General features: G+C 39.6%; 1 protein-coding gene across 2 annotated transcripts in view; it reads right to left on the reverse strand.

Annotated features, from left to right (window-relative positions):
- Positions 1-731: 731 nt before the first annotated feature.
- The window catches only part of LOC120525025 (erythroid membrane-associated protein-like), a 103903-nt gene continuing 78525 nt past the window's right edge, over positions 732-26109 (reverse strand). For both annotated transcript variants that reach the window (XM_039746972.1, XM_039746963.1), the window contains 6 exons: positions 25925-25960; positions 9281-9316; positions 5319-5345; positions 2846-2872; positions 2732-2758; positions 732-2565 (listed from right to left, as the gene is read on the reverse strand). In XM_039746972.1, the coding sequence (XP_039602906.1) occupies positions 2075-2565; positions 2732-2758; positions 2846-2872; positions 5319-5345; positions 9281-9316; positions 25925-25960 (644 nt within the window). In that variant the 3' untranslated portion in view covers positions 732-2074. The remainder of the gene's footprint in view (positions 2566-2731; positions 2759-2845; positions 2873-5318; positions 5346-9280; positions 9317-25924; positions 25961-26109) is intronic.

Consider the following 26109-nt stretch of genomic DNA (forward strand, 5'->3'; position numbering starts at 1 on the left):
TGAATTGTTGAACAGGTGTAAATACATTTTCAATGTACAGGTTTGTATAGTGTCTCAGTGTTTCCATAAGTTAAATACTGAGAATGTTAGGAAGCATTGAAAAAGGCTCTTATTGGATGAGAGTGTCTCTGTCCCAAAATGTCTCCTACATTATTTTTGCATTTTTAGTAATTATTGGGTATTATTTGTATTGACTGCAGCACTGAACACCATGCAAAGAAGATCCATCCATTTTCCAACCTGCTGAATCCAAAAACAGGGTCACGGGGGTCTGCTGGAATCAATCGCAGTCAACACAGGGCACAAGGCAGGAAACACACATACACGACAATTTAGGATCACCAATGCACCTAACCTGCATGTCTTTGGACTGTGGGAGGAATCCCGCAGAGACACGAGGAGAACATGCAAACTCCACACAGGGAGGACCCGGGAAGCGAACCCAGGTCTCCAAACTGCGAGGCAGCAGCGCTACCGCTGCGCCACCCATGCAAAGCAAAGGTGGAACAGTTCCAATGCAAATAAAGCCAGTGTATATTTTTGAATTTCTGCCAATTTCTAAAATGGTATTGTATATTTTATTCTGCTTTATAGTAGCAGCCCAGTAGTAAAACTGAAAATTATATAATGCAGGGCCACTTTGTGCTTTGGATCTGTGTGTGCGTGTCTCATTTTTGATGTGTGGCTCTTCTGAATTCCAGATAAATAATTTTATAATGAGGCTGACCTCATAAAGATTCATTGATGTAAAGTATATAGGGACGTTATGGAAAGATAAAATCTACTGTAGCAGTGCTACAAAGATGCTTTATGTACAGTTAAAATCATCAAACTGATGGCTGAATATTTCTTGATGAGCACTGAAGCGACCAAATTAAATTCATTGCATAGTTATGCATATAATTTTTTTCTCAGAATGCACTATAAAATATGATATTGATATTATCTAACCTCATTGGTATTAGTTGAAATTATGAACAAGCAAAGGTGTCAAGGTACATGACTGATGTTAATGTCTGAAATATCTAGTGGTATTTTATTTCTTTATCTCAAAAACAAAATTAGACAGGGATAGTAAAATGAAAAACATTATTTATATACAAGTTAATATAGGGCCCTATCTTTATGGCACTAAATAAGAGGAAAACCTTACAACAAACAAATATTTCTGAATAACAAGGACAACTTGATATACCGAGTATAGGGAATCATTACTTTAGCAGATAAAATGATCATTTTAAGCAATGCCTATAGAAACCTAACCAAATCTTCTTATCAACTGAAACAGCCAATTTAATCTAAAATATCAGATGACACTAAATACTAAATAATGATTTTAATTTAATTTTGTTCAACTTATTCTTAGAGAGCATTCTTATTCTTGAATAGGCTTAGATCACATAGAGAGATTTCTAAATATAATGTCTTATAGAATTTACATTGGCATAAAAATGTATATACTGTATGTGCAAATAAACATTAAGAATTATATTCAAAACCACTCTATGTTGATATTTGTTAAATATTATTCAAAGTAATCTCATATCCATGAATATTATAAGCCTCAAACCTGCTTTGGTATGAAAACTGCAGATTATTACTAGAGATGTTACCAAAAAACATTAAATATCATAAATTATAAACCGTGTTAGATTTACTTTACATAAAAAAAATGTTTGTCTAATAAAAAAAACTGCTTCGATAGACTTAATTTCACAATGAAAACAAATGCCCACTGAATATTAAAGAGCTTATCTGAAAATGAGGCAACAAGATTTCGCCTCACAGATTCAGCATCCTCTGTTTGGAAACTACGTGTGTCTAATCACTGTGTGTGTGGAGCCTGCATGTTCTCTTCATGTCTACATGTCCTTTCTTCAGGATATTTTTTTTTCCTTGCCATTTCCAAAAGATATTCATTTTAGTTAATTAGCAGTTCTACACTGATGAGTGGATTGCAAGTGTGGATGTGTGCACTAGTGGGCCCTTACCGTAGGCTGACAACCTTTAAGAGCTTAAATTAATTGTAATATCTGAAACTGAGGAACAGATTCATAAGTTAATCAACTCTGTGTTATACTCTTTTTTTGATGATCAGAGGACCTCTGTCATGTAATCCTGGACTGAAAACAGGATATAATGTTTGAGACTGTTTAATCTCAAATCTTTGAATGCGTTGTTTGACCTCTGTATTGTAAAAGGACACGTAATTCCCATTCCGGTACACTCCCACTTTCCTGGGTTTTTCTTTTTGAAGTTTAATGACTTTATTGGAGACAGCTTCAAGGCTCTTTCCCTTACACAGCCGAATGATCCAAAATCCACCTTCTGGAGTATCAGGAATGCATTTGCTTTCTCTTTTGCTCTCAGATGCCACTCCAATCGCCCAGCTGCTTTTCTCACCAACTTCCACTTCCCAGTAGTGACTCCTTCCAGGTGACAAGGCAGTGCCTGTAATGCAGGGCCAGTTGTCTTGTCCTTGTGTATTTTGTGACAACCTAACATGTAATGAATCTGCAGACTGCAAAATGTCAAGGTGTTCTGCTTCGGGCAGGCTTATGTCAGCTGTAAAGAGAATGGAGCAAAATCCAGGAAATAAATGTACAAACGAAAGACAGAAAAATACACTGTAAAGTAAAGCAATTATAGAAATCAGTTAGAAACACTTATTTTATACACAAATCATAATTAAAAGATAATACTGTATATTGTTCAAAATTGCTCAGTTTACCTTTATTTTCCAGATATGAATCCCACACTGGTTAAAAGAGAGTGAAATATTAGTTCAGCAGGAATGTCATTAGCAGTCACTACAAACTGTTAAAAGCAGAATGTCAAACCATACCTGAGTTAAGAATGATTCCCTTTTCCTCTAAGAAGGATTAGAAGAGAAAAAAAAGTCAAGATCAAGTTTAACTTAACAATTTATCTATTGGACACTGCATTCCTATTGGAAGTTCATGAATGGTAAAGAATAATAACTGTAAAAGTTTACAAGATAACTTTGAAATGACAAGCTTGCAAGGAATAAGCCAAAATAAAATCAGTAATACATTAAGCATTGCTCACTTTAATTCTAAAAGAGTTAGAAGTAAATCAAACAAATAACAGCTATATGTAAATGTAATTTTAGCGCAATTAAAGGAAGTTGACTGAATCCTAAAGATGGGGATAAGTATAACTTAAATACTGTAGAGACATATTATTTAGAAAAAGTCTAAGACACTGCATTCCTATTGAACGTTCATGTAAGGTAATGAATAAAAACCATAAAAGAAATGAGAAACTTGCAAGGAATAAGCCAAAATAAAATCAGTAAAACATTTAGCATTGTTTGCTTTAAAAGCATTATAAATAAACACAAGCAAATTGCAGCGATATGCACATGTACCAAAATGTAATGTTAGAACAATAAAAGGAAGTTGACTTGATCCTAGAGATGGTGATGAGTATAACTTAAATACTGTAGAGACATATTATTTGCAAAAGGTGTGACGGCTTTCCTATGTATGCAAGAGAAATTTTACAATATATTAATGTTATTTTAAATGGGTGTCTACTTTCATTGGGGATAAAGTAAGTGGTTCTAAAATATGGCAGACTTTCCTATTTCCATTTAGAAAATATTTGGTTTGTAACATCAACACTAGTGGATGAAACAACAAAGTAGGTGCAAAAACTGGTAACTTGTTCTTGTATTATTCCTGGCCTGTAGAATTTCTTCAGATAACTAAAGAGGAAAAGGTGTTGGTAAGCCCTTTTGAGTATGGTGATATTTACTCCAAGAAATTTAAATTTTTGTCTTTTTAATCCTAGTAGCAATTTTCCCTCTGCCTCTCACACCCTTGGGACATCATTTTCTTTATATAGACAATATATTTGTGTCTTATGAACTCTTATCCTTCAAATTTAGCTTACCAGTTACACACATTTTTAATAAAGTATGCAAATTATAAATTTTGTTAAAAGAATCCTACCCAATTTTGCACATCTTGCACCCATATTAACCCCTTATACCTTTCTGGTTAGTCTTAATGAAGACTCAGGGAGCATTTTAACAATATATAAAAATATTTTGAGGAACCTACCCATCAAAGATCCTAGGGAACAGTGTGAAAGGGAGTTTACAATCAGCATCTCAGAAAAGAAGTGGAACTCAGCCATACAGAGAATGCACTCTAGTTCTATATGTGCTAAAAATTCTATAATTTAACTGAAAATCTTCCATCAATCACATTTATCTTATTTTAAATTGTGTGAAATGTACCCAGGGCAAGGGTCAACCTGAGAGTGCTTCTTCTAGCTCCTGCATCATAAGACCATCTCTTTTGGAAATGCATCAAATTGACATAATTTTGGACAAAAATCTTTACACACTTCTCAAATAGCCTTAGTATCACAATCATTCCTAATCCATTAATGGCAATAGTTGGTGTATTCCTAGACAAAATGAGGAGCATTGTGAGAAATTGATTGTAATAGCTAATACCACACTACTAGCATACAGACTTATCTTGCTCAACTGAAAGACTCCCAACCCACCTTCTATAATTTAGTGGGTAAGCAATGTTCTATGTGATCTCAAATTTATCAAATAGAAAAAGTCAAATCCTGTCTTAGAGGATATGCCCAAAATTTTTAGAACATATTAAGAATTCATTAATATTAATTTAGCATACATGGCCTGTGATTGACTTTCTTATGCTTTGAATTGTTCTTTTTTTCTTTGTATTTCTATTTCTCCTTTATTTTCCCCATATTCATTTCAAACTAAATATTTGTATCTGTTATATTACTATTATTTATTTGATTGAGTTGAATGCCGTTATAATATTTTATTTTTTGAAAATAAAATGTATAGGAGCAAAAGTGTGGAAAAAAAATGCTATATTCTCAGTGAAAGGGGAAAGCAGTCTTAAGTTTATGTAAAATAAAAAATAAAATGGAGTAAACAAGCTGCCTAATGAGTAGATAAGACATCCTGGACCAGAGTATATAACTTTTTCCCACCTTTCTATCACATTAATTTTGAACTTGAAGGTCCAGCACTTCATGGATGACACCACACATGTACTTTCCAAAAGATATGACTACCATTTTTCATGTGAGTAAACACAGTTCTGAACTGTGTACATTAGACAATACACATGTATAGGCAAATAAGATGGTTACGTCCTTTAAATTTTTATGTTGAATATACTTCAAATTAAACAGATAGGTGGACAATCCCATTAATTTAAACATGCATATATAATACAGGGTCAAACCTGCAGTAACAGATTCGGGGCAAAACAGAAAACAGGCCAAAATGATCTTACCTACTTCATTCACAATTTTAAACAATTCTGAAAAAACAAAACAAAACAAAACATGTTCATTATCTTTCATTTATGTTTTACTTTAATAGCTATTGATTAGAATAAAAATAAAAATTATTTCAGATATCTGTTAATTATTATTATTTTATTATTAAAAAAGAAAAGGAGCATTGTTTCTGTTTCGCAGTCTTTTTTTTTTTTTGTTCCAGAATGATTGAATATTAAAATTAAATGTCAGTTGTTTGTACTGTGCCTACTGAAATAGCTATATTTGTTTTGATAGAAGAAGGGCTCTTATGGGCAATCATCTACTTCCAAAATAATATCAAGGAATCAAAAAGGAACTAATAATAGTACATTTATAATACATAAATAACCACATATAGGAAAACACAAAAGGAAAACTAAATAAATATTTATTGACGTAAAAACTGACAACTAATCTGAGGCTCTCTGCTTCCTTTACCCTGCCAGCAAATTGTTGAGATATTCTTCTTATCAAGACTTCATTGTTCACCACATAAACTTTTCACTATCTGACTCAGGGCCAGATTAAGACCTTTACAGGCCATGAGCACTTAGAAGATTTTGGTGCCCCACAGATTATAATTTTGTTGTATTCCCAGGATTAATATACAGTATATCATTACAGTGTATACTGTATATATGTATGTAATTTTTTTCACTTAATGTGCGATCCCCTTTTTGTGGTACCTGATTCAACTGCACCTTGGACTTTAGCACCATAAAGTCCGTGTTAAATTTAGCAATGTAAAATTTCTGTGGTGCCCCCCTTCCCTTGATGCCCTAAGGGCATACTTATTTTGCTTAATGGTTAATCTAGCCCTGACTGCAAAGCATTTGTGTTGGCTTCCCTAGTGCCTGTTTTTTTAGATATTAGAAGGAGAATGTTGTCAGTCTTTGAGAAGTACAGGAGCAGGATTTTTAGGACAAAAGTGATGTTTACTTGGATAAATAATATTTTCTACTGCCAGTCAGAGACAGTGATTGATTGTTGAAAGACTGTCATTTCCAAATCCTGACTGATGTTTAAAAAATTGGCAAAGCTTTCAGCAGACTTCTAGCCCTGAACAGATGGATGACATCCTTCTGGTAGGAGGAATGGCATCAATTTTGTGAACAGCTGGGATTGCATCAGGAAAAAACAGATCTTCTTCAGATTAAATAGCCTGCACCTCAACAGGTTCAACACCATTGTCCTCTCTGAAAACATTAGGTAAAGCAGTTCTCATGACCATCTAACTATAAATACTAAGCTAGATGTGATCTCTGTGAACATATCACCAATTAAACACATAAGGGATGCCACATGTTAGATTTAGTTATGTGAAAGGGACTGAACATTGAAATGACACAAATCCTGGACATTAGCATTTAATGTCATTACTTCAAAATGTGGACCGTCTCCTCAATTGCAAGGAATTCTAACGGCCTGAAAGAGGAAAGCAAATATTCTCACCAGGAATACCAGGAATTGTATCTTTGTTTGACTAGCAGATATCAGAAAAAAATAACTATAGACATTATAAAACAGAAAGAAAAATTCCAAAAGTAGTTGGCAATGTATGTAAAGGATCAGACGGATGAAACATAGCAATTAAACAGGTTTTGGTCAAAAATCAGAGAAACTAAATGTTGCAAACCCAAATCATGAAGTCATGAAACGTTGTCAAGTGCTCTTTTAATATTTCAACTAAGAAAGTCAATCACCAAACCCTAGTTGAGCAATACAGTATGTACCAATCCTATATTATTAAACCGCAAAATGAAAACAAAATGCTGTGAAATGAATGACCTTGGTACAATTGCAACAGTGATGTCACTCGTCATATACTCTCATTGTCCCTTCATAGCAAATGCCAGTAATCGTACCCTACCAAGGTGGCACCCACAGACGACAAAAAACAGTGCAGTGGAAAGACGTAAAAATAAAAATTAACCCAATTAAAACAAAGGTTAAAGTAAATTTAAATGGTGGAAATGAATCCTCCATAGTCCTAAACCCCAAAATACATCACACATGTACTTGTAAAGGTAACCACTAACTTAAAAAAGTTAACAAAGTGATCACATTATAACAATTACTGTTTTCCCAAAGGCTTCTTACAGCTATACCTTCTGCAAAGTACAAAGTCATTATCATTAAAACAAGCTATTTTAAAGGAATCTCTTTTTGCTAAAGTTAAAGTATTTAAGCATTAATGACATGAGAACGGAGATCCCAGAGAGTTAATAGCCCTTGCTGGATTCAAAGACCCTCACAGCATCTCTCTGTAGACACCAATGCCCAGACAATATCAAGCCAAAATGACCCCAGTTTATATGCACAGTACATACAACTTTTCAACAACAACAAAAAAAATCTCCAAAATACTGTGGGCCTGTGGGTTAAACATACATGCTAAACCAACACCAATGTGCAATGCTTAGTTTCCTGATTTCTTTTTCTTCTTTTCTTTTTTTTTGGCTACAAGAGAATTCAGAAGCATGCATGTGCATACTGGTGTTTAAGGTCACATTTTCCATGTAAATGAGTCAGCTTAGTAAACTCATTCTTTGAATTTGGATTTATGTGGGGCTATGACTTAAATGTCTAGGAAAAATAATAAATTATGTGCAGTGGCAGTGTGGTAGACACAAAAAGTGGAATAGATGCAAATGTAAAGACCTGGATCAGCAAGGCAAGCATTTATCCAAATGAAAAGCATTTGGAACTCCAGGGGGTTTGGCCCAGACACCAATCTTTGTTTAATCAACACAGATGTCAAGTCTGTGCTGTTATATGGAGCAGAGACACTGAAAACAACAAAAGGTCAGTTACTGCTTACGTCATATTCTGTGGATTCACTGGCCAGAGACCATGAGCAATGTGGAGCTGTGGTAGAAAACCCAGGAGCGTCCTACAGTGGAGGACATCCTCAAGTGGAGAAGGGTTTAGCTTGGTCACAACTCTGAGAAAACTGGACCCCAACATCACCAGGCAGGCCCTAACTTGTAAACTACAGGGACCCATAAGTAAGGATGACTGAGAAACACCTGGAAACAAAGGCCTCTACACATGTCAAAGAACTGGACATGGCATGAGGGCAACTGGAGGTAACAGCACAGCATAGTTTTATGATATGGAGTTGTTTTCCAAAGTAAAATAGACTGAAGCCTGCAAAGGTTCTGCAAAACGCCTCACAGGTCAGACCAGGCCTCCTTTTCCTGTCTGGCAAAAGGCATAACCTAAAGGGGTCTAATCACAGATCCAGTGGTGGCCTCACAATAAACTTAAAAGTCTTAAAATATATAATAAAAGCCCCAAAACAGGAAAGATGACCTCTAATCTTTTGCTTGTATAAACAAGGTAAGCAAACAGTCTTTATAAAAGATTTATTAAAAACATATATGAAGTAAAGTTCAAAGGAGCAAAAGAAACACAAGGAGACACCTAAAAGACAATCCTAACCAAAGAAGTTCCAAATACGAAATACAAAAATCAAACTGCTAATTTTTCTAAGAATTGGTCTGTTCCAACTGGATCCAACTTTTAGGTTACACCAATGATTTAGTTTTGCTTCATTGTTTGGGCCTGTGCCCTCTGTCGTTCAACAGCGTTGGCCTCTCCCCATTCAGAAATACACCTTCTTGAGTATTAAACCCTAGCTTACATCAGAAGAGCTCTCAAATTTATTGCATATCTCTGCATTTCTTTCTTGGTTCAGTTTGAATTGAGAAGATGCACAGGTGACTCCACTGACCACATTTCTGACTTATGTAGACATTTTCAGGTGTAAATGAAAATGTTATTTTAAAAATGCTCATTATGTTAAGAACACCTTGGGAGTCGACTTTACATCAGTGCCACAGTCCAGACACACCATGCTATTATTATCTGCTTTAATTTCAGTAGCAAGCATCTTTAGATAAAAAAGAATGGAAAATATTTAAATACGTACCTTCTTGTAGGTTTAAGCACTTTGTACATTTATAATCTGAAAAAGGGTAAATATTCAAATTAAAGTTATTGTTCAGTAAGTCATTTGAATATCTGAACACTGAAATAAAACTAAACCCTTTTCCTTCCAACTCTTTACATGACCAGAAAACAAACATAAAGACATTCTTTGTTATTTTAATAAATATTAAATAGTAGATTCTAATTAGAAAATGCTTACATTAATGTAAAACATTTTGGCAGGATGTCGTTTTAGAACTGCTGTAAAAATTTCAACTTGACTTTAAGTAAACAACAACTTTGAATTGTTGGAGGAAAGTCACATATGGAAACTAAATTTTGCCATCAATAGAAAAAGTAGTAAAGTTACATGCCAAAGCAGCAAATCACCAATTTTTAGAGGGTGCTGAACACATACTTCCAGTTGGCTTTGTCAGATTGCGCAGTGGTTGTCCATTTCGTGTACATCTGAGACTTTCCTGCACCGTGTTAGCCACCCATCCCTCACTGAGCTGTGGCCCTACTGCAGTTTTAGGCAAAGCTGTCCAGTCTGGTGAGGTCGGCTTATTTTTGTCTAGCTGTTTTTCTAGTAGGATACTGGATGTCTTCAGTCTGCCCAGTCACCCATCCAGCCAGAAGGTGGTGGTGTTCAACAAAACCCAAGGTATTTGCTTCACCTGTATTGGCAGCTGAGGTCCAGGTTGCCTTATTTTTGGTTTTTTTCTAATGTATATTCAGCCAAACTACAGCTAGCAGGTAGATGCCTTGTTTTTATATTGTCAATGAAACCAGTATATTCACAGTAATGTGACTTTTTTGAGCTGCTAGCAATCACAACCAGACTTCAGCTGCTTTGATTCTGTTTTCTACTTGCCTGCTTCTTTTGTGAAGCAGCTGTTTTAAAGGGCTGCACTAAACAAGTCTGAAACCACCCTTCCCAAATCAGTCCCAGCTTACAACTCTAAAATAATTATGTTAAAATGTATTGCAGTTACCAGTTATAACCACTTGCTCTGTTGCTTGACCATGATTTTGTTTATCTGTGGTATATTTAACTTCTGACACTCAAGGATAACATATACTATTTAGAAGGCATGACAGAATGTTTATATACAGTGCACAAGAAAATTAAGGGAACACTTAATCATCACAGTCTAATCAGGTTAATTAAGCTTCAGGGATATCAATGTGTCCACTTAAGAAGCATAAGCGATTGTGAATGAACTTCACCTATTTTGCAAATGAAATGTGACAGCAGGTGCACTGGTGAGGCAACAGCTAGACAATCCCTAAAAAGAGAATGGTTTTGCAGGTGGTGGCCACAGAGTTGCTCTCTCCTTATCCTTCTTGACTGATTTTTCTCTAGTTTTGCATTTGGCTAATACCCTTGTCACTACTGGTAGCATGGGATGGTACCTGCAGCTGATTCAGGTTGTACAGATAGTCTAGCACCTCCAGGATGGCATATTCATAAGTGCCATCATAAGAAGTCTAAACGCATGAAGGAAATACCAAGAGATGGGTCGTTACATGAGGAGAGCTGGACAATCTGTACAAGGGCATCAACCCAGCAGCAGGTTCAGTATCTGCTCCTTTGTGAGAGAAGAAACAGGAGAAGCACTGCCAGAGCCCTCCAAATGACCTCCAGCTGATCTACTGGTGTGCACATGTCTGACCAAACTGCAAGAAACAAATGGGGGTCAGACTCCTTTATGTATATATATATATATATATATATATATATATATATATATATATATATATATATATATATTGTCACGCTTGGGTCACAGATTTGCACAGAGACACAGGAGGTCGTAGAAACAAGAAGGATTTTTATTCAAACACTGCAAACACATGAGCTTAAACGTGCTCCATGACAAGTCAGAGATGACAGTTCCGCTAGGAGCAGAGAGAGATAAAAGCAAACAATCAATTCCAAACTGACAGGCTGCGCACGGCTTTTAAGTCGGCGGAGTACCGCGCGAGGCTTGTATTACGCGTTATAGTGCAAGGATAAGGAGCAATGTGAGTCAGTGTTTCAGGTTTTGTGGTTTTCCCGGGGCGTTTGTCTCTATTTGGGGTGCGATCAGCCCTCCAGCTCACACCCTCCCCCTCAGCTTTATTCACATTCGTGTGAATCAAGTGACTCTCTGTACCAAGTTCATGTTCATGTAGTCGTGATAATACATCTGCGTTGACGTGTTCAGAACCTGGTCGGTGCTTTACTGTGAAACTGTAAGGTTGTAAACCCAGAAACCATCTCATTAGACGAGAGTTTGTATCTTTCTGTCGGTACAACCACTGGAGTGGAGCATGATCAGTTACCAAAGTGAAGTTTCGTCCCCACAAGTAATAGCGAAGCGCTTCCACAGCCCACCTAATTGCCAAGCATTCTTTCTCAATTGTAGAATAATTACGCTCCCTAGGAAGTAATTTCCTACTCAAATATGTGATTGGATGTTCTTCTCCATCAAAAATTGTGACAGGACTGCCCACACCAAATGCACTTGCGTCTGTTTGCAAGATAAAATCTTTTGTGAAATCCGGGTTCCTTAGAACCGGGTAAGAAGACTATGCTTTTTAAATTGTTGAAAGAACGTTGCAATTTTCTGTCCACAAGATAGGTCGGTTTTTCTGCCTCTAGTAAGTTCTGTAAGAGGAGCAGCTCTATGTGCAAAATTTGGAATGAATTTTCTGTAGTAACCAGCAAGCCCCAGAAAGGCGCGGACTTGTTTCTGTGTACCAGGTCTCGGATAAGCAAGCATTTCTTCTATTTTCCTTAATTGTGGCCTAAGTAAACCCTTGCCCATAGAATAGCCTAAGTAATGAGTCTCGGACATGCCTAGTTTACATTTCTTAGGGTTAGCAGTAAGGCCAGCCTGTTCAAGCTTTCAAGAACGGCTTGAAGCCGCTCTAAGTGTGTTTTCCAATCATTGCTAAAAATCACATCCAAGATATGCCCCAGCATATTCAGAGTGAGGACGAGGATCTGATCCATCATGCTGAAAAGTTAGAGGTGCCCGTGAAGACCAAACGGAGTCTTGTAAATTCATAGAGTCCGTCAGGAGTCGCAAATGCCTTTTCTCACAACTGCTAGCCTCTAAAGGCACCTGCCAATAGCCTTTCGTGAGATCTAGCGTGGAGATATAGCTCGCCTGACCCAGTTTTTCCAACAGTTCATCGACACGGGCATGGGATAAGCATCAATTTAGAGACCTTATTCAAGCCTGAAATCGATACAGAACCGAACCGAACCGTCTTGCTTTGGGACTAATACGACTGGGCTGCACCAGTCACTTTACTTTCACGAATTACACCCAGTGTCAGCATCTTTTTACCTCTTCACACAATATTTCGCGCTTCCGTATCCGAACGGCCGCATCTGTATGCGAACATCAGGTTCAGTGGTAATTTTATGTTTTGTAATGTTAGTCTTGCCTGGTAAATCTGAAAAGACATCAGTGTTCCGTTCTATCAAAGATAACAGTTCTGTCTTTTGCGTGTCAGTAAGATCGTTACCAATGGTAACATCGGTCTGAGAAACAGCAGCCAAGGAAGTGTTAACCTTTTGTCGGTCGTGCCATTCCTTCAAGAGGTTAATGTGTAAAATCTGGAATGGTTTGCGCCGGCCTGGTATTCTAACCTTGTAATTTACGGGACTCATACGCTCCTCAATAATGGCGGGCCCTGCCATTTAGCTAAGAATTTGTGTGGATCCGAGGGAACCAGTACCAAAACACGATCGCCAGGTTTGAACTCACGGAGCTTACTGCGCCTATCGTAAAGACGCTTCTGAGTTTCCTGTTCTCGTTGTTGGTGTTCCACAGCAATAGAGGAAAGCATAGAAATTCTGTCTTGCAACGAAATTAGTCGATCTGCAAAGCTTGGACCTTAGCTGCTCTCTCGTTCCTATCCATTCCTCACGCACCACATCCAGGATGCCTGCGCGCCGCCTGCCAATAACAACTTCAAGGGACTCAAGCCAGTGGACGCCTGTGGTGATTCTCGCACCGCGTACAAAACAAAAGGTAGGACAGTGTTCCATGTTGTGGGATCATTATGAGCAACTCGCCTGATCATCTGTTTCAATGTTTTGTTAAATCGCCGGTTAAACCATTCGTTTGAGGATGGTAAACAGTAGTACTCAATTTCTTAATAGCAAAGCTGTCACACAATTGTTTCATCACGCGAGAAGTGAAAGGTGTGCCTTGATCAGTTAAGATTTCTCTAGGGATACCAATACGAGTAAAAGTTTCACATAGTGCTTTGGCTACAGTTGAAGAGTTGGCCTTTTCAGCGCAATCATTTCTGGATATCGTGTCATAATCAACCAACACCAGCAAATATTGGTACCCATCCTTAGTCTTAGGTAATGGTCCCACAATATCTAATCCCACACGCTGAAAGGGAACTTCCAATATGGGCATAGGACAAAGGGGAGCCCGAGGAGGCTTATAAGCAGAGACGATCTGGCAGTCTGGACATGAAGTACAAAACCTATTTTTCCCATATTAAGCCAATAAAATCATTTTGATAACCGGTCTCTAGTTTTGTCGGCACCGAGGTGCCCCCCCAAGATGTGTGAATGTGCCAGATGCAAAACAGTTTCCCTATGTGCTTCAGGTACCACCAGTTGTTCAATAAATTACCCCTCCAAATGATCTGAGATCACTCTGAAAAGGCAACCGTCCTTTTCTATAAAGTGTGAGGTTTTACACCCCCGGAATTACGCTTTTGGTAATAAGAGTCATTAGCAGGCGAGCCTGTTTAAATTCATATTCTAATGAGCTATCAGTATGCTGCAAACGAACAAAATCTGATTGTTCGTTAACTTTCGGTTTGTGTTCGGAGGCGTTTGCAATCTGGGAAGATGTAGAAGGACCAGCCCATTCTGGAAGATTGTCGGGGGTGACCTCCTCCGTCTCGCTGGAGAGATCGGGTTCAATATCTAAGTAGGGCTCTAGATTTTCCCCGGCCGCTACCAGTTCTTCGTCTTGGTTTTCTTCTTCTTCTCCCCCCCCCACTAAGTTCATTAGTGGACTGGACTACTGGTCCCTTACATTTATTAATCAGTTTCGTAAAAAGGGCATTTCTCCGTCCCTATGAGTAATGGCCAAGGGCACGAGTCTGAAATGGCAGACCAAACCTTAAAGTGGCGACCCCTATAAGTTAAAGGAAGAAGTAAAGTCTGATAATCTTTAACATCACCATGTACACAGCGTATTTTTACAGTCTCACAGTCTCTAAGGCATTGTTCATTAAGACAGTCTCGTTTCACAATACAAAGGTTACTTCCCGAGTCTAACAATGCTGAGATTTCTCTTCCCCCCAATTTCACCGGGATCAACAAGCCATCTTTTCCGTCCAAGGATATGTAATATCCTATGTTATATCTATCTGGTGTGCGATCAGCCCTCCAGCTCACAATATATATATATATATATATATATATATATATATATATATATATATATACATACTAGCTAACATAGCTGAAATAGGAGGAAATGTAAGGTGCCTATGGCCAGGTTTATACTTCACGCAATGTGACATGTGTGCCTAAAACATCCATTAAATTCTGAGGACACCTTGCCACAAAATCTCTGAAAAGGATGTTTAATGATTGCATTCATCAATTCGGGGATGCGCCCATTCCAGCAAGCATCGGGCGCAAGACAGAAACAAAATTCCTGGACGAGGTAAATTTAATGTGTTCTGTGCAGCGATCTATTGCTGCTTGCTGCTGCTGTCAGGTCAGGAGGAAGCCCCAGAAGCGCCTAATTGATTAACAACTGGGTCGGTTTTAAGATGACGTTTATGACGGTCTACTTTAATGATAAAGTAAACTACGAGATTAAAGTGGACATTTTGAGTTTAGATCCAAAATTTCCACTTTAATCACAAAATAGACGTTTTCATTTTGTCCTGTGGAGGACTGCCGGCTTCGTGTTCCGGCCCTCACCCCCAAGCCACCAGGAGGAGCTCTCCCGACAGCAGGATCGTGCCCCGAGTTCCAGCAGGGCCTTATGGACTATGTAGTGTTTTTACACAGCCCTGCTGGATACCTTGAGAGCCACCGGGAGTTGCTGTAGGGGGGCTCGTGGGCTCTTGTGTGCCCTATAACCCGGGAGTACGTCACGGTCACATGACAGGAAGGAACGATGTGCTCCCGGGTTGAAGAAAAAGACTGTTTACCCTGACCCGGAAGTAATAAGGAACTGTGGACTAATTAGGCAGGAACACCTCCGGGTCAGGGGCTATAAAAGGACTACGGGCCAGTCCAGACACTGAGCTGAGCTGGGAGGTAGAGGCGAAGTGTCTGGGCGAGGAGGAGAGAGAATATTATTGTGGTTTTGATATATGAGTAGTGTGGAGTGTGCTTTGTGCACAGTATTGATAAATAATAAAAAGTCCTGGACTTGTATCCAGTGTCTAGCGTGGTACCTGAGGGTTCAAGGGAGCACTAGCGCCCCCTACTGCCACACTGGCATAGTCGTCAGGATTCTCTGGCCGTCTGTTGGCAGGGGACCTGCATTTCAAACAAATATTGTGTGGGTACACAACCCTAGGAAGGCCATGCTTCAAAGCACGGAGGTGCAAACACCAACCCCTACGGAGAGCGCTGCGTCGGTGAGACTTCTGCTACTTCGGACCGTGATGGGGAAGAAGTCCGGGAAAAAGAAGGTCAGTACCAGCAGGGTACAGAACATGACCGAGGCTGAAATGACCTGGGCTTACCTGACTGGAAGCGAGGAGGACCAGGCACTGATAAAGGCTGAAAGAGCTCGAGATCAGGAACGTGGTCAGCCATCGAGCGCGCCAGACTCCCTAATCAGACTGGGGAGACCGCTGCCGAGTCTGGAGGTAGGTGCCGGGAAAACGCCCGAAGTGTCGGGGGTGTTACTATTCCTGTTTTGCAGAAGCCCACTTCCAGAAAGCAAGCGGTGCATCGGATGCCTGCCTCATACCTCGGCAAGATGGCCGCGATTCCCAGAAGGCAAGTCAGGCTAGCTGTCGGCAAGCGACGACCCCATTCGCGGACAAAAACCGCGTGACCTCGCGCGGCGGACGCCGGGACGGAGAAGGTCACTTTGGGTCCTCTGATGAGGTCGCACATTCCCCAACGGACATGAGCCTCCTGAAAGGGAAGGGGATGGCGAGCGAAGCAGCGCCAACACAAGTAAAAGTTAGCAAGGAGCGGGACGTGACCGAACGCTTCTCCGCTACAAAAGGACAGGAGGAGTGCAGTCGGCCGGTTATGGCCTCCTGATCCTCGGTGGACTCCAAGACCCAAGAGCCTTTGCGCGACCCAGCTGAACACGTGCCAGGGAGGGACGTGTTCATTGGTTCCCGGCCGGAAGGTAAGGAAAACGCGGAAGTGCAAGTACCACTGGCCATATTAACTAACTGTATGGATTTGCAGGGTCTCGAGAAATACCTCAAGCCCCTACACCAATTCTTACAGGATTTACAGGAGCTGAAGAAACATGTGGAGGAATTGTGAGCGACGGCTGCAGCACCGTTGAATGGTCTGAGGGACTTCGTGCAGCGGCTGGGCCAGGAAGCTCCAGAGGTGATCGATGCGGGACTGCAGGTGAGTCTGACCCGTATCGTAGGATATAAGGGGACACAGTGCGATCTGGCACCGCAGGTAATAAGTAGCGGTTGTCAAAGCACCGTGTGCCAGACAGAAGAGTGTGGCACGATGACCGAATGGTTGGGGAACAAAGCAAACAGCCCGGGGCATGCATGTGACGTGGCTTTCTGGAGCAGTGCAGAGCTCCAGGACCCGACCGGTCTTAAGTGCGAGGTAACGCCGGTGACAGGAGGGCCGGGGGGTGCGCCGATCGTGCTGGTGCAGATGAACAGTGCTGTTCATTGGAGCGATGCGGTGCTAATGACGCCGCCTCCTGGTAAATGTAGGACAACGGGTGTGCAAACAGCAAAGATGCCCCAGATTAAGAAAATGTGGGTCTCCCGACATAACAGAGAGAAGGGCTGAGAGCAGCCAAGCGGCTGTAATGCCCCCCTTGGCAGAGAAAGGGGCGGGGGTGACACGGACGGAATTCCCAAGGTGTTTCTGGTCTCGCAGAGGGAAACAACCAGGAGGACATCGCCGGTGTTACAACTGCCGTTGGCCGGGCCACAAGTGGCGCCATTGTCCCCGGGGGGACAGGAGATACACTGTTCCCCCAAGGTTCGCTGGGGGACAGGGACAACGCAGCCAGGGTCTGGCTGACGCCCCTCCTGGAGGAGGACATCCCACGCTGGGCTGGACGCCCGCCCAGAAGTCGTCGCTAAGGGGGGTGGATTGTGGAGGACTTCCGGCTTCGTGTTCCGGCCCTCACCCCCAGGCCGCCAGGAGGAGCTCTCCCGACAGCAGGATCGTGCCCTGAGTTCCAGCAGGGCCTTATGGACTATGTAGTGTTTTTACACAGCCCTGCTGGATGCCTTGGGGGCCACCAGGAGTCACTGTAGGGGGGCTCGTGGGCTCTGTGTGCCCTATAACCCGGGAGTACGTCACGGTCACGTGGCAGGAAGGAACAACGTGCTCCCGGATTGAAGAAAAGGACTGTTTACCCTGACCCGGAAGTAATAAGGAACTGTGGAGTAATTAGGCAGGAACACCTCCGGGTCAGGGGCTATAAAAGGACTACGGGCCAGTCCAGACACTGAGCTGAGCTGGGAGGTAGATGGGGCGAAGTGTCTGGGCGAGGAGGAGAGAGAATATTATTGTGGTTTTGATATATGAGTAGTGTGGAGTGTGCTTTGTGCACAGTATTGATAAATAATAAAAAGTCTTGGACTTGTATCCAGTGTCTAGCATGGTACCTGAGGATTCAAGGGAGCACTAGCGCCCCCTACTGCCACAGTCCTTATTTTTTTTTCTCCATGGTTCAAATACACCGCTGTACATGGACGGCAAAGAAGATGTGAGACTTTTAAAATGTCATTACTTTAGGGAATATGTGACACTTGAATATAAAAGCGACATAAATACATTTGTATGTCGGCATTTTGCTTCACCACATTGAACCATTCATCAAACATCGAAGCACACACAATGAGCCTGGAGGATCCTAAGTGGCTAGAGTAGAAAAAAATTCAAGCTGGATTTCAGGCTTTGAATGTGGAGAGTTATGACGATATTCGAGAAGATGACATGACTTATTTGGATAAATGTATATTGTTGTACATGAATAAATATAAGATATCCTCTGAAAATAAGCCCTAGTGCATCTTTTGGAGCAAAAATTAATATAAGACCAGGACTTATTTTTGGGGAAACATGGTATTTGTATCTGTTATATTACTATTATTTATTTGATTGAGTTGAATACCATTATAATATTTTGCTTTTTGAAAATAAAATGTATTGGAACAGGACAAAAGTGTAGAAAACAAATAGTATATTCTCAATGAAAAAGGGAAAGCAGCCTTAAATTTATGTAAAATAAAAACAAAAATGGAGTAAACAAGCTGCCTAATGAGTAGATAAAACATCCTGGACCAGAGTATATAACTTTTTCCCTTGCTGTCACATTAATTTTGAACTTGGAGGTCTAGCATCTTTTATTCTTCATCATGGACGGCACCAGACATCTATCCATCCATTATCCAACCCACTATATCCTAACTACAGGGTCACAGGGGTCTGCTGGAGCCAATCCCAGCCAACACAGTGTGCAAGGCAGGAAACAAAACCTGGGCAGGGTGCTAGCCCACCACAGGGCACACACACATACACTGACACACTAGGGACAATTTAGAATTGCCAATGCACCTAACCTGCATGTCTTTGGACTGTGGGAGGAAACCCATGCAGACACGGGGAGAACATGCAAACTGCACGCAGGGAGGACCCGGAGGTAAACTCGGTCTCCTAACTGTGAGGCAGCAGCGCTACCCACTGCACCACCATGCCGCCGGCACAAGACATGTACTTTCCAAAAGATATGACTACCATTTTTCATGTGAGTAAACACAGTTCTGAACTGTATACATTAGACAATAAGCATTTATAGACAAGTAATATGGTTCTGTCCTTTTAATTTTTATGTTGAATATACTTTAAATTGAACTGATATGTGGACAATCCAATTAATTTAAAAATGCATAGATAATACAAGCTCAAACCTGCAGTAACAGATTCAGTGGCCAAACAGAAAACAGGCCAAAATTATCTTACCTATTTAATTCACAATTTTAACAAACAGTTGTTCATTATCTTTCATTTATATTTTACTTAAATAGCTATTGATTAGAATAAAAAATAAAACTATTTCAGATATCTGTAAATTATTATTATGTTGTTATTTAAAAAGGAAAAGGAGCATTGTTTCTGTTTCACAGTCTTCTTTTTTTGTTCCAGAATGATTGAATATTAAAATTAAATGTCAGTTGTTTGTACTGTGCCTACTGAAATAGCTACATTTGTTTTGATAGAAGAAGGGGTCTTATGGGAAATCATCCACTTCCAAAATAATATCAAGGAATCAAAAAGGAACTAATAATGGTACATTTATTACACATAAATAACCACATAGAGGAAAACACAAAGGAAAACTAAATAAATATTAAAAAAAAAAACTCCAGGTTATATGTGTCCACCTAAATTGCTGTTGAACCCATGTCTATACCAGCAGATATACTGTTACTTATGACTGAACTTGGGAAACAGAAAGCTCACCTGTAATCAGCCCATGAAGATTTCTTCAGAAGGGAGCTGACAACATTTTGTCAGATTTACTCCTGCTCACATCCACAATAAAGTGTAGGAAGATCAGCACTTCAGCCTGATGTCCAGGCCTAGGCCACTTCCATCTATTCAGCTTGACCTAACAACTGACAACTAATCTGAGGCTCTCTGCTTCCATTACCCTGCCGGCAAATTGTTGAGATATTCTTCTTATCAAGACTTCATTGTTCACAACATAAACTTTTCACTATCTGACTCAGGGGCAGATTAAGACCTTTAGAGGTTCTAAGTACTTATAAGATTTTGGTGCCCCCCACATTCTAATTATGTTGTATTCCCAGGATTAATATATATATATATCATTACAGTATATATATGCCCAGCCAGGACACCCCTTCGATGGGTATTCAGGAAGAGCAGCCCTGGAGGGTGCAGTACCTCCCACTGGACACAGGATGGCCACCCCCCTGGGTTGGAGTCCTTCACATCCATGTTGGGATCTGGGGTGGCTCCAGGGAGCAACCCTAACCCTAACTTATCTTCAGCCCCACCTGAGAGTGCAACCGGTGATCAAGCACCTGGAGCACTTCCGGGTGGGCCATAAAAGGAGCCAGCAACCACCACTTAACAGCCAAAGTCGGAAGGAGGAGGACAAAGTTTGTGGACAAGTGGAGGTGGTGGTGGTGCTGGTGGTGGAATAGAGAAAGGAGTGTTACAGTGTTGTTTTGGTGCTTGGGACTGTGTTGTAGCTGGAGGGATTATGGGGAAGATGTACCCTCCAGCTGAAGAAAAATAAAAGATTCTTTATTTTATACACGCATCCCATGTCAAATCTGTGTCAGGTCAGGCACAATAGTACCTTTCTTACAATATGTATATATATATATATATATATATATATATATATATATATATATATATAAACGACGTGTGGCAGAAAAGTAATGAGACTGGCAACACTGCAAGCGATCTGGCAATGCTGCGCTGTTGTCCTTGATAGAGCACGGTATCAGTACCCTCCCATAGCTCAGTGCGAGTTTCAACTCCTTCCGTTAAGACTGCTATTAGCGAAGTTGTGTTTTTGGTTGTGCATCACGCAAAATGGAACAGCGGAATTTGGAGCAACGTTGTGCCATTAAACGGCAAGTGTAACGTTTGAAAAGTTAAAACAGGCCTATGGGGAACATTCTTTATCCCAAGCTCAAGTTTTTCGCTGGCACAAATCATTTTTGGAAGGCAGAAAACACGTTGAAGATGAACACCGTTCAGGGAGGACTTCAACTTCGAAAACCAATGAAAACATTGAACGTGTGAACGCTCTTGTGAGATCAGACCGTCGTTTAACATTAAGAATGTTGAGTGAACAATCAAATTTGAACAGATTTACCGTTCATCAAATTTTGACTGAACATTTGCACATGCGAAAGGTCTGTGCCAAAATGGTGCCGAAAAACTGCCCTCTCCATAACAGAATTTTTGACCTCAAAAGGCATTCCTGTGGTTCCCCAGCCCCCTTATTCACCTGACCTCAGTTCGTGTGACCTTTTCCTTTTTCCTAAACTGAAAAATTCATTTCGGGACTTTAGAAAACATCCAAAAGAGTGTAACGGACATGCTGAAGACCATACCAATTGAAGACTTCCAGCGCTGCTACCAACAGTGGGAACAACGTCTCCATCGGTGTGTAGCTGCCCAAGGGAACTACTTTGAAGGGGATAACATTGATGTTTGAAAAAATAAAACTTTGGTAAATAAAAAATCAGTCTCATTACTTTTCTGCCACACCTCGTATATGTATGTAATTTTATTAATTTAATGTGTGATCTCCTTATTGTGGAACCTGGTTCAACTGCTACAGTTTAGCACGATAAGGTCTGTGGTAAATTTAGCAATGTAAAATTTCTGTGGTGCCCCCCTTCCCTTGATGCCCTAAGGACATGCTTATTTTGCTTAATGGTTAACCCAGCCCTGACTGTAAAACTTTTCTGTTGGCTTCCCTAATGCCTGTTTTTATATATATTAGAAGGAGAATATTGTCAGTCTTTGAGAAGTACAGGAGTAGGATTTTTGGGACAAAAGTGATGCTTACTGAGGTAAAAGAATATTTTAATATTATTAAAATAATAATAATAATATTTTCTACTGCCAGTCAGAAACAGTGATTGATTGTTGAAAGATTGTCTTTTCCATATCCTGACTGATGTTTAAAAAATTGTCCAAGCCTTCAGCAGACTTCTAGCCCTGAACAATTGGCTGATATCCTTCTGGTAGGAGGAACGACATCAATTTTGTGAACATCTGGGATTGCATCAGGTAAAGACAGATCTTCAGATGAAATAACCTGCACTCCAACAGATTCAACACCATTGTCCTCTCTGAAAACATTAGGTAATGCAGTTCTCATGACCATCTAACTATAAATACTAAGCTAGATGTGATCTCTGTGAACATATCACCAATGAAACACATAAGGGATGCCACATGTTAGATTTAGTTATGTGAAAGGGACTGAACATTGAAATGACACAAATCCTGGACATTAGCATTTAATGTCATTACATCAAAATGTGGGCTGTCTCCTCAATTGCAAGGAATTCTAACGGCCTGAAAGAGGAAAGCAAATATTCTCACCAGGAATACCAGGAATTGTATCTTTGTTTGACTAGCAGATATCAGAAAAAAATAACTATAGACATTATAAAACAGAAAGAAAAATTCCAAAAGTAGTTGGCAACATATGTAAATAGCAATTAAACAGGTTTTGGTCAAAAATCAGAGAAACTAAATGTTGCAAACCCAAATCATGAAGTCATGAAACGTTGTCAAGTGCTCTTTTAGTATTTCAACTAAGAAAGTCAATCACCAAACCCTAGTTGAGCAATACAGTATGTACCAATCCTATATTATTAAACCGCAAAATGAAAACAAAATGCTGTGAAATGAATGACCTTGGTACAATTGCAACAGTGATGTCACTCGTCACATGCTCTCATTGTCCCTTCATAGCAAATGCCAGTAATCGTACCCTACCAAGGTGGCACTCACAGACGACAAAAAACAGTGCAGTGGAAAGACGTAAAAATAAAAATTAACCCAATTAAAACAAAGGTTATAGTAAATTTAAATGGTGGAAATGAATCCTCCATAGTCCTAAACCCCAAAATACATCACACATGTACTTTTAAAGGTAACCAGGAACTTAAAAAAGTTAACAAAGTGATCACATTATAACAATTACTGTTTTCCCAAAGGCTTCTTACAGCTATGCCTACTGTAAAGTACAAAGTCATTATCATTAAAACAAGCTATTTTAAATGACTCTCTTTTTGCCAAAGTTAAAGTATTTAAGCATTAATAACATGAGAACTGAGCTCCCAAAGAGTTAACAGCCCATTGCTGGTTTCAGAGACCCTTACAGCATCTCTCTGTAGACACCTATGCCCAGACAATATCAAGCCAAATTACCCCGGTTTATATGCACAGTACATACATCTTTTCAACAACAACAAAAAAAAATCTCCAAAATGCTGTGGGCCTGCGGGTTAAACATACATGCTAAACCAACACCAATGTGCAATGCTTAGTTTCTTGATTTATTTTTCTTTTTTTCTTTTTGTATGGCCACAAGAGAATTCATACATTCAAATACATTTTGGTTTCCATTATATTTTGTTCGAGACAAGACAACAGATGAACTAAGACAAATTAAAGCAGGTTTTCTTCCTTATACCACACTTTTATAACAGTTGTTCATAGCTTAGCGATAATTTGGTTTACAGCCTGGGAAAGGATGCTGAGCTGATACCTCAGGCTATTGATTACTTTACGGATGGACAGCTGGGACATCAATTCGGTTTACGGCCTGGGAAAGGAAAAACTGAGGCAATATCAAAGAACTTTATTACCTGGGGAGCAAAATTCATCCATCATATTGACAGCCAGCCAATCAGATGCATGTGTTGTGAAACCAAGGCATGACATTTCATAATAAATATGCCTTGGTTTGAGACAGAGAAAAAGCAAAGGAGAAGAAGAAAGCACAGAAGAAGAAGAGGAACTCACGAAGATGGCACTGGTCGTCAGAAAGGCATCATGAACATTGATTGCTAAATCAAATGCCTCCCTGGGACATTCATCCTTGTCATCTCTACCTTTTTTTCGTAAGCTTTTTCTAAAGACTATATATATTCAGACTTTCCTATCAGTACCTATTTTTCTATTATTCTTTGTTCCAGTGGTATTTTTCTTATTCTTGTAATAAATACCATGCTGCTTTTAACGTTCTATGCTTTGTCTTAATGTCTAGAGTGATCGAAGTAATAAATTATATTTCTTTGAGCACCTGGTGACAGCTGGATTTTTGCCATTATTTCTGTGCTGTGGGGTTTATAAGGCTGAGAGTGAGGGCGCCACTCAATAGTTAGGGACAATATGATAAAGAAGGTTTTTTTGGCTGATAAATTACCTATAGTAAAGAGTGCTGAGTCTTTGTATGTTTAAATTTATTCTTGTAGACCAAAAGTAATATTTAGGTCTGAGATATCATATGTTGTTCGTGCCAAAAATAAGTAAGTCTCTTGAAGTGTTGAATGACAGGCTGTTATTCCTATAGCATTTGTGTGGTTTAAATTGCTAAGAGTTAATCAGCGTGTGTGTGTCATTCATAGGGTACTGTTGTGGTTAGGGTCTCTGTGTGTGTGTGTTTATCTATGTGTGTGTGTTCATCTTAAAGTGCAACAGTAGACTAACCCGATAACGAACTTGACGAGAACATTTACCCTTGAGAAAACAGGTAAAGGGTAAGTAGAGGGAAATACTACGATAATACAAGAAGCATGCATGTGCATACTGGTGTTTAAGGTCACATTTTCCATGTAAATGAGTCAACTTAGTAAACTCATTCTTTGAATTTGGATTTTTGTGGGGATATGACTTAAATCTCAAAGAAAAATAATAAATTATGTGCTGTGGCAGTGTGGCAGACCTTCATCAGTTATGACTTATGTCATATCCTGTGGATTCACTGGCCAGAGACCATGAGCAATGTGGAGCTGTGGTAGAAAACCCGGGAGTGCCCTACAGTGGAGGACATCCTCAAGTGGAGAAGGGGTTAGCTTGGTCACAGCTCTGAGAAAGCTGGACCCCAACATCACCACACAGGCCTTAACTTGTAAACTGCAGGGGACCCATAAGTAAGGATGACTGAGAAACACTTGGAAAGAAAGGCCTCGACACAAACGTCAAAGACCTGGGCTTGGCATGAGGGCAACTGGTGGTAACAGCACAGCATAGTTTTATGATATGAAGTTGTTTTCCAAAGCAAAACAGATTGAGGCCTGCAAAGATTCTGCAAAACAGGGTAAGCAAACAGTCTTTATAAAATATTTATTAAAAACATATATGAAGAAAAGCTCAAAGGAGCAAAAGAAACACAAGGAGACACCTAAAAGACAATCCTAACCAAAGAAGTTCCAAATACGAAATGCAAAAATCAAATTGTTAATTTTTCTAAGAATTGGTCTGTTCCAACTGGATCCAACTGTTAGGTTATATCAATGATTTAGTTTTACTCCATCATTTGGGCCTGTGCCCTCTGTCGTTCAACAGCGTTGGCCTCTCCCCATTCAGAAATACACCTTCTTGAGTATTAAACCCTAGCTTACATCAGAAGAGCTCATAAATTTATTGCATATCTCTGCATTTCTTTCTTGGTTCAGTTTGAATTGAGAAGATGTACAGGAGGTGACTTCCACCATATTTCTGACTCATGTAGACATTTTCAGGTGTAAATGAAAATGTTGTTTTAAAAATGCTCATTATGTTAAGAACACCTTGGGAATTGACTTTACATCAGTCCAGACACAACATGCTATTATTATCTGCTTTAATTTCAGTAGCAAGCATCTTTAGATAAATAAGAATGGAAAATATTTAAATACGTACCTTCTTGTAGCTTTAAGCTCTTTGTACAATTATGATCTGAAAAAGGGTAAATATTCAAATTAAAGAAAGCATTGTTCAGTAAGTCATTTGAATATCTGAACACTGAAATAAAACTCTTTACATGACAAGAAAACAAACATAAAGACATTCCTTGTTATTTTAATAAATATTAAGATTCTAATTAG

The sequence above is a fragment of the Polypterus senegalus genome, chromosome 1 (assembly GCF_016835505.1).
Source record: "Polypterus senegalus isolate Bchr_013 chromosome 1, ASM1683550v1, whole genome shotgun sequence".
Lineage (NCBI taxonomy): Eukaryota > Metazoa > Chordata > Cladistia > Polypteriformes > Polypteridae > Polypterus > Polypterus senegalus.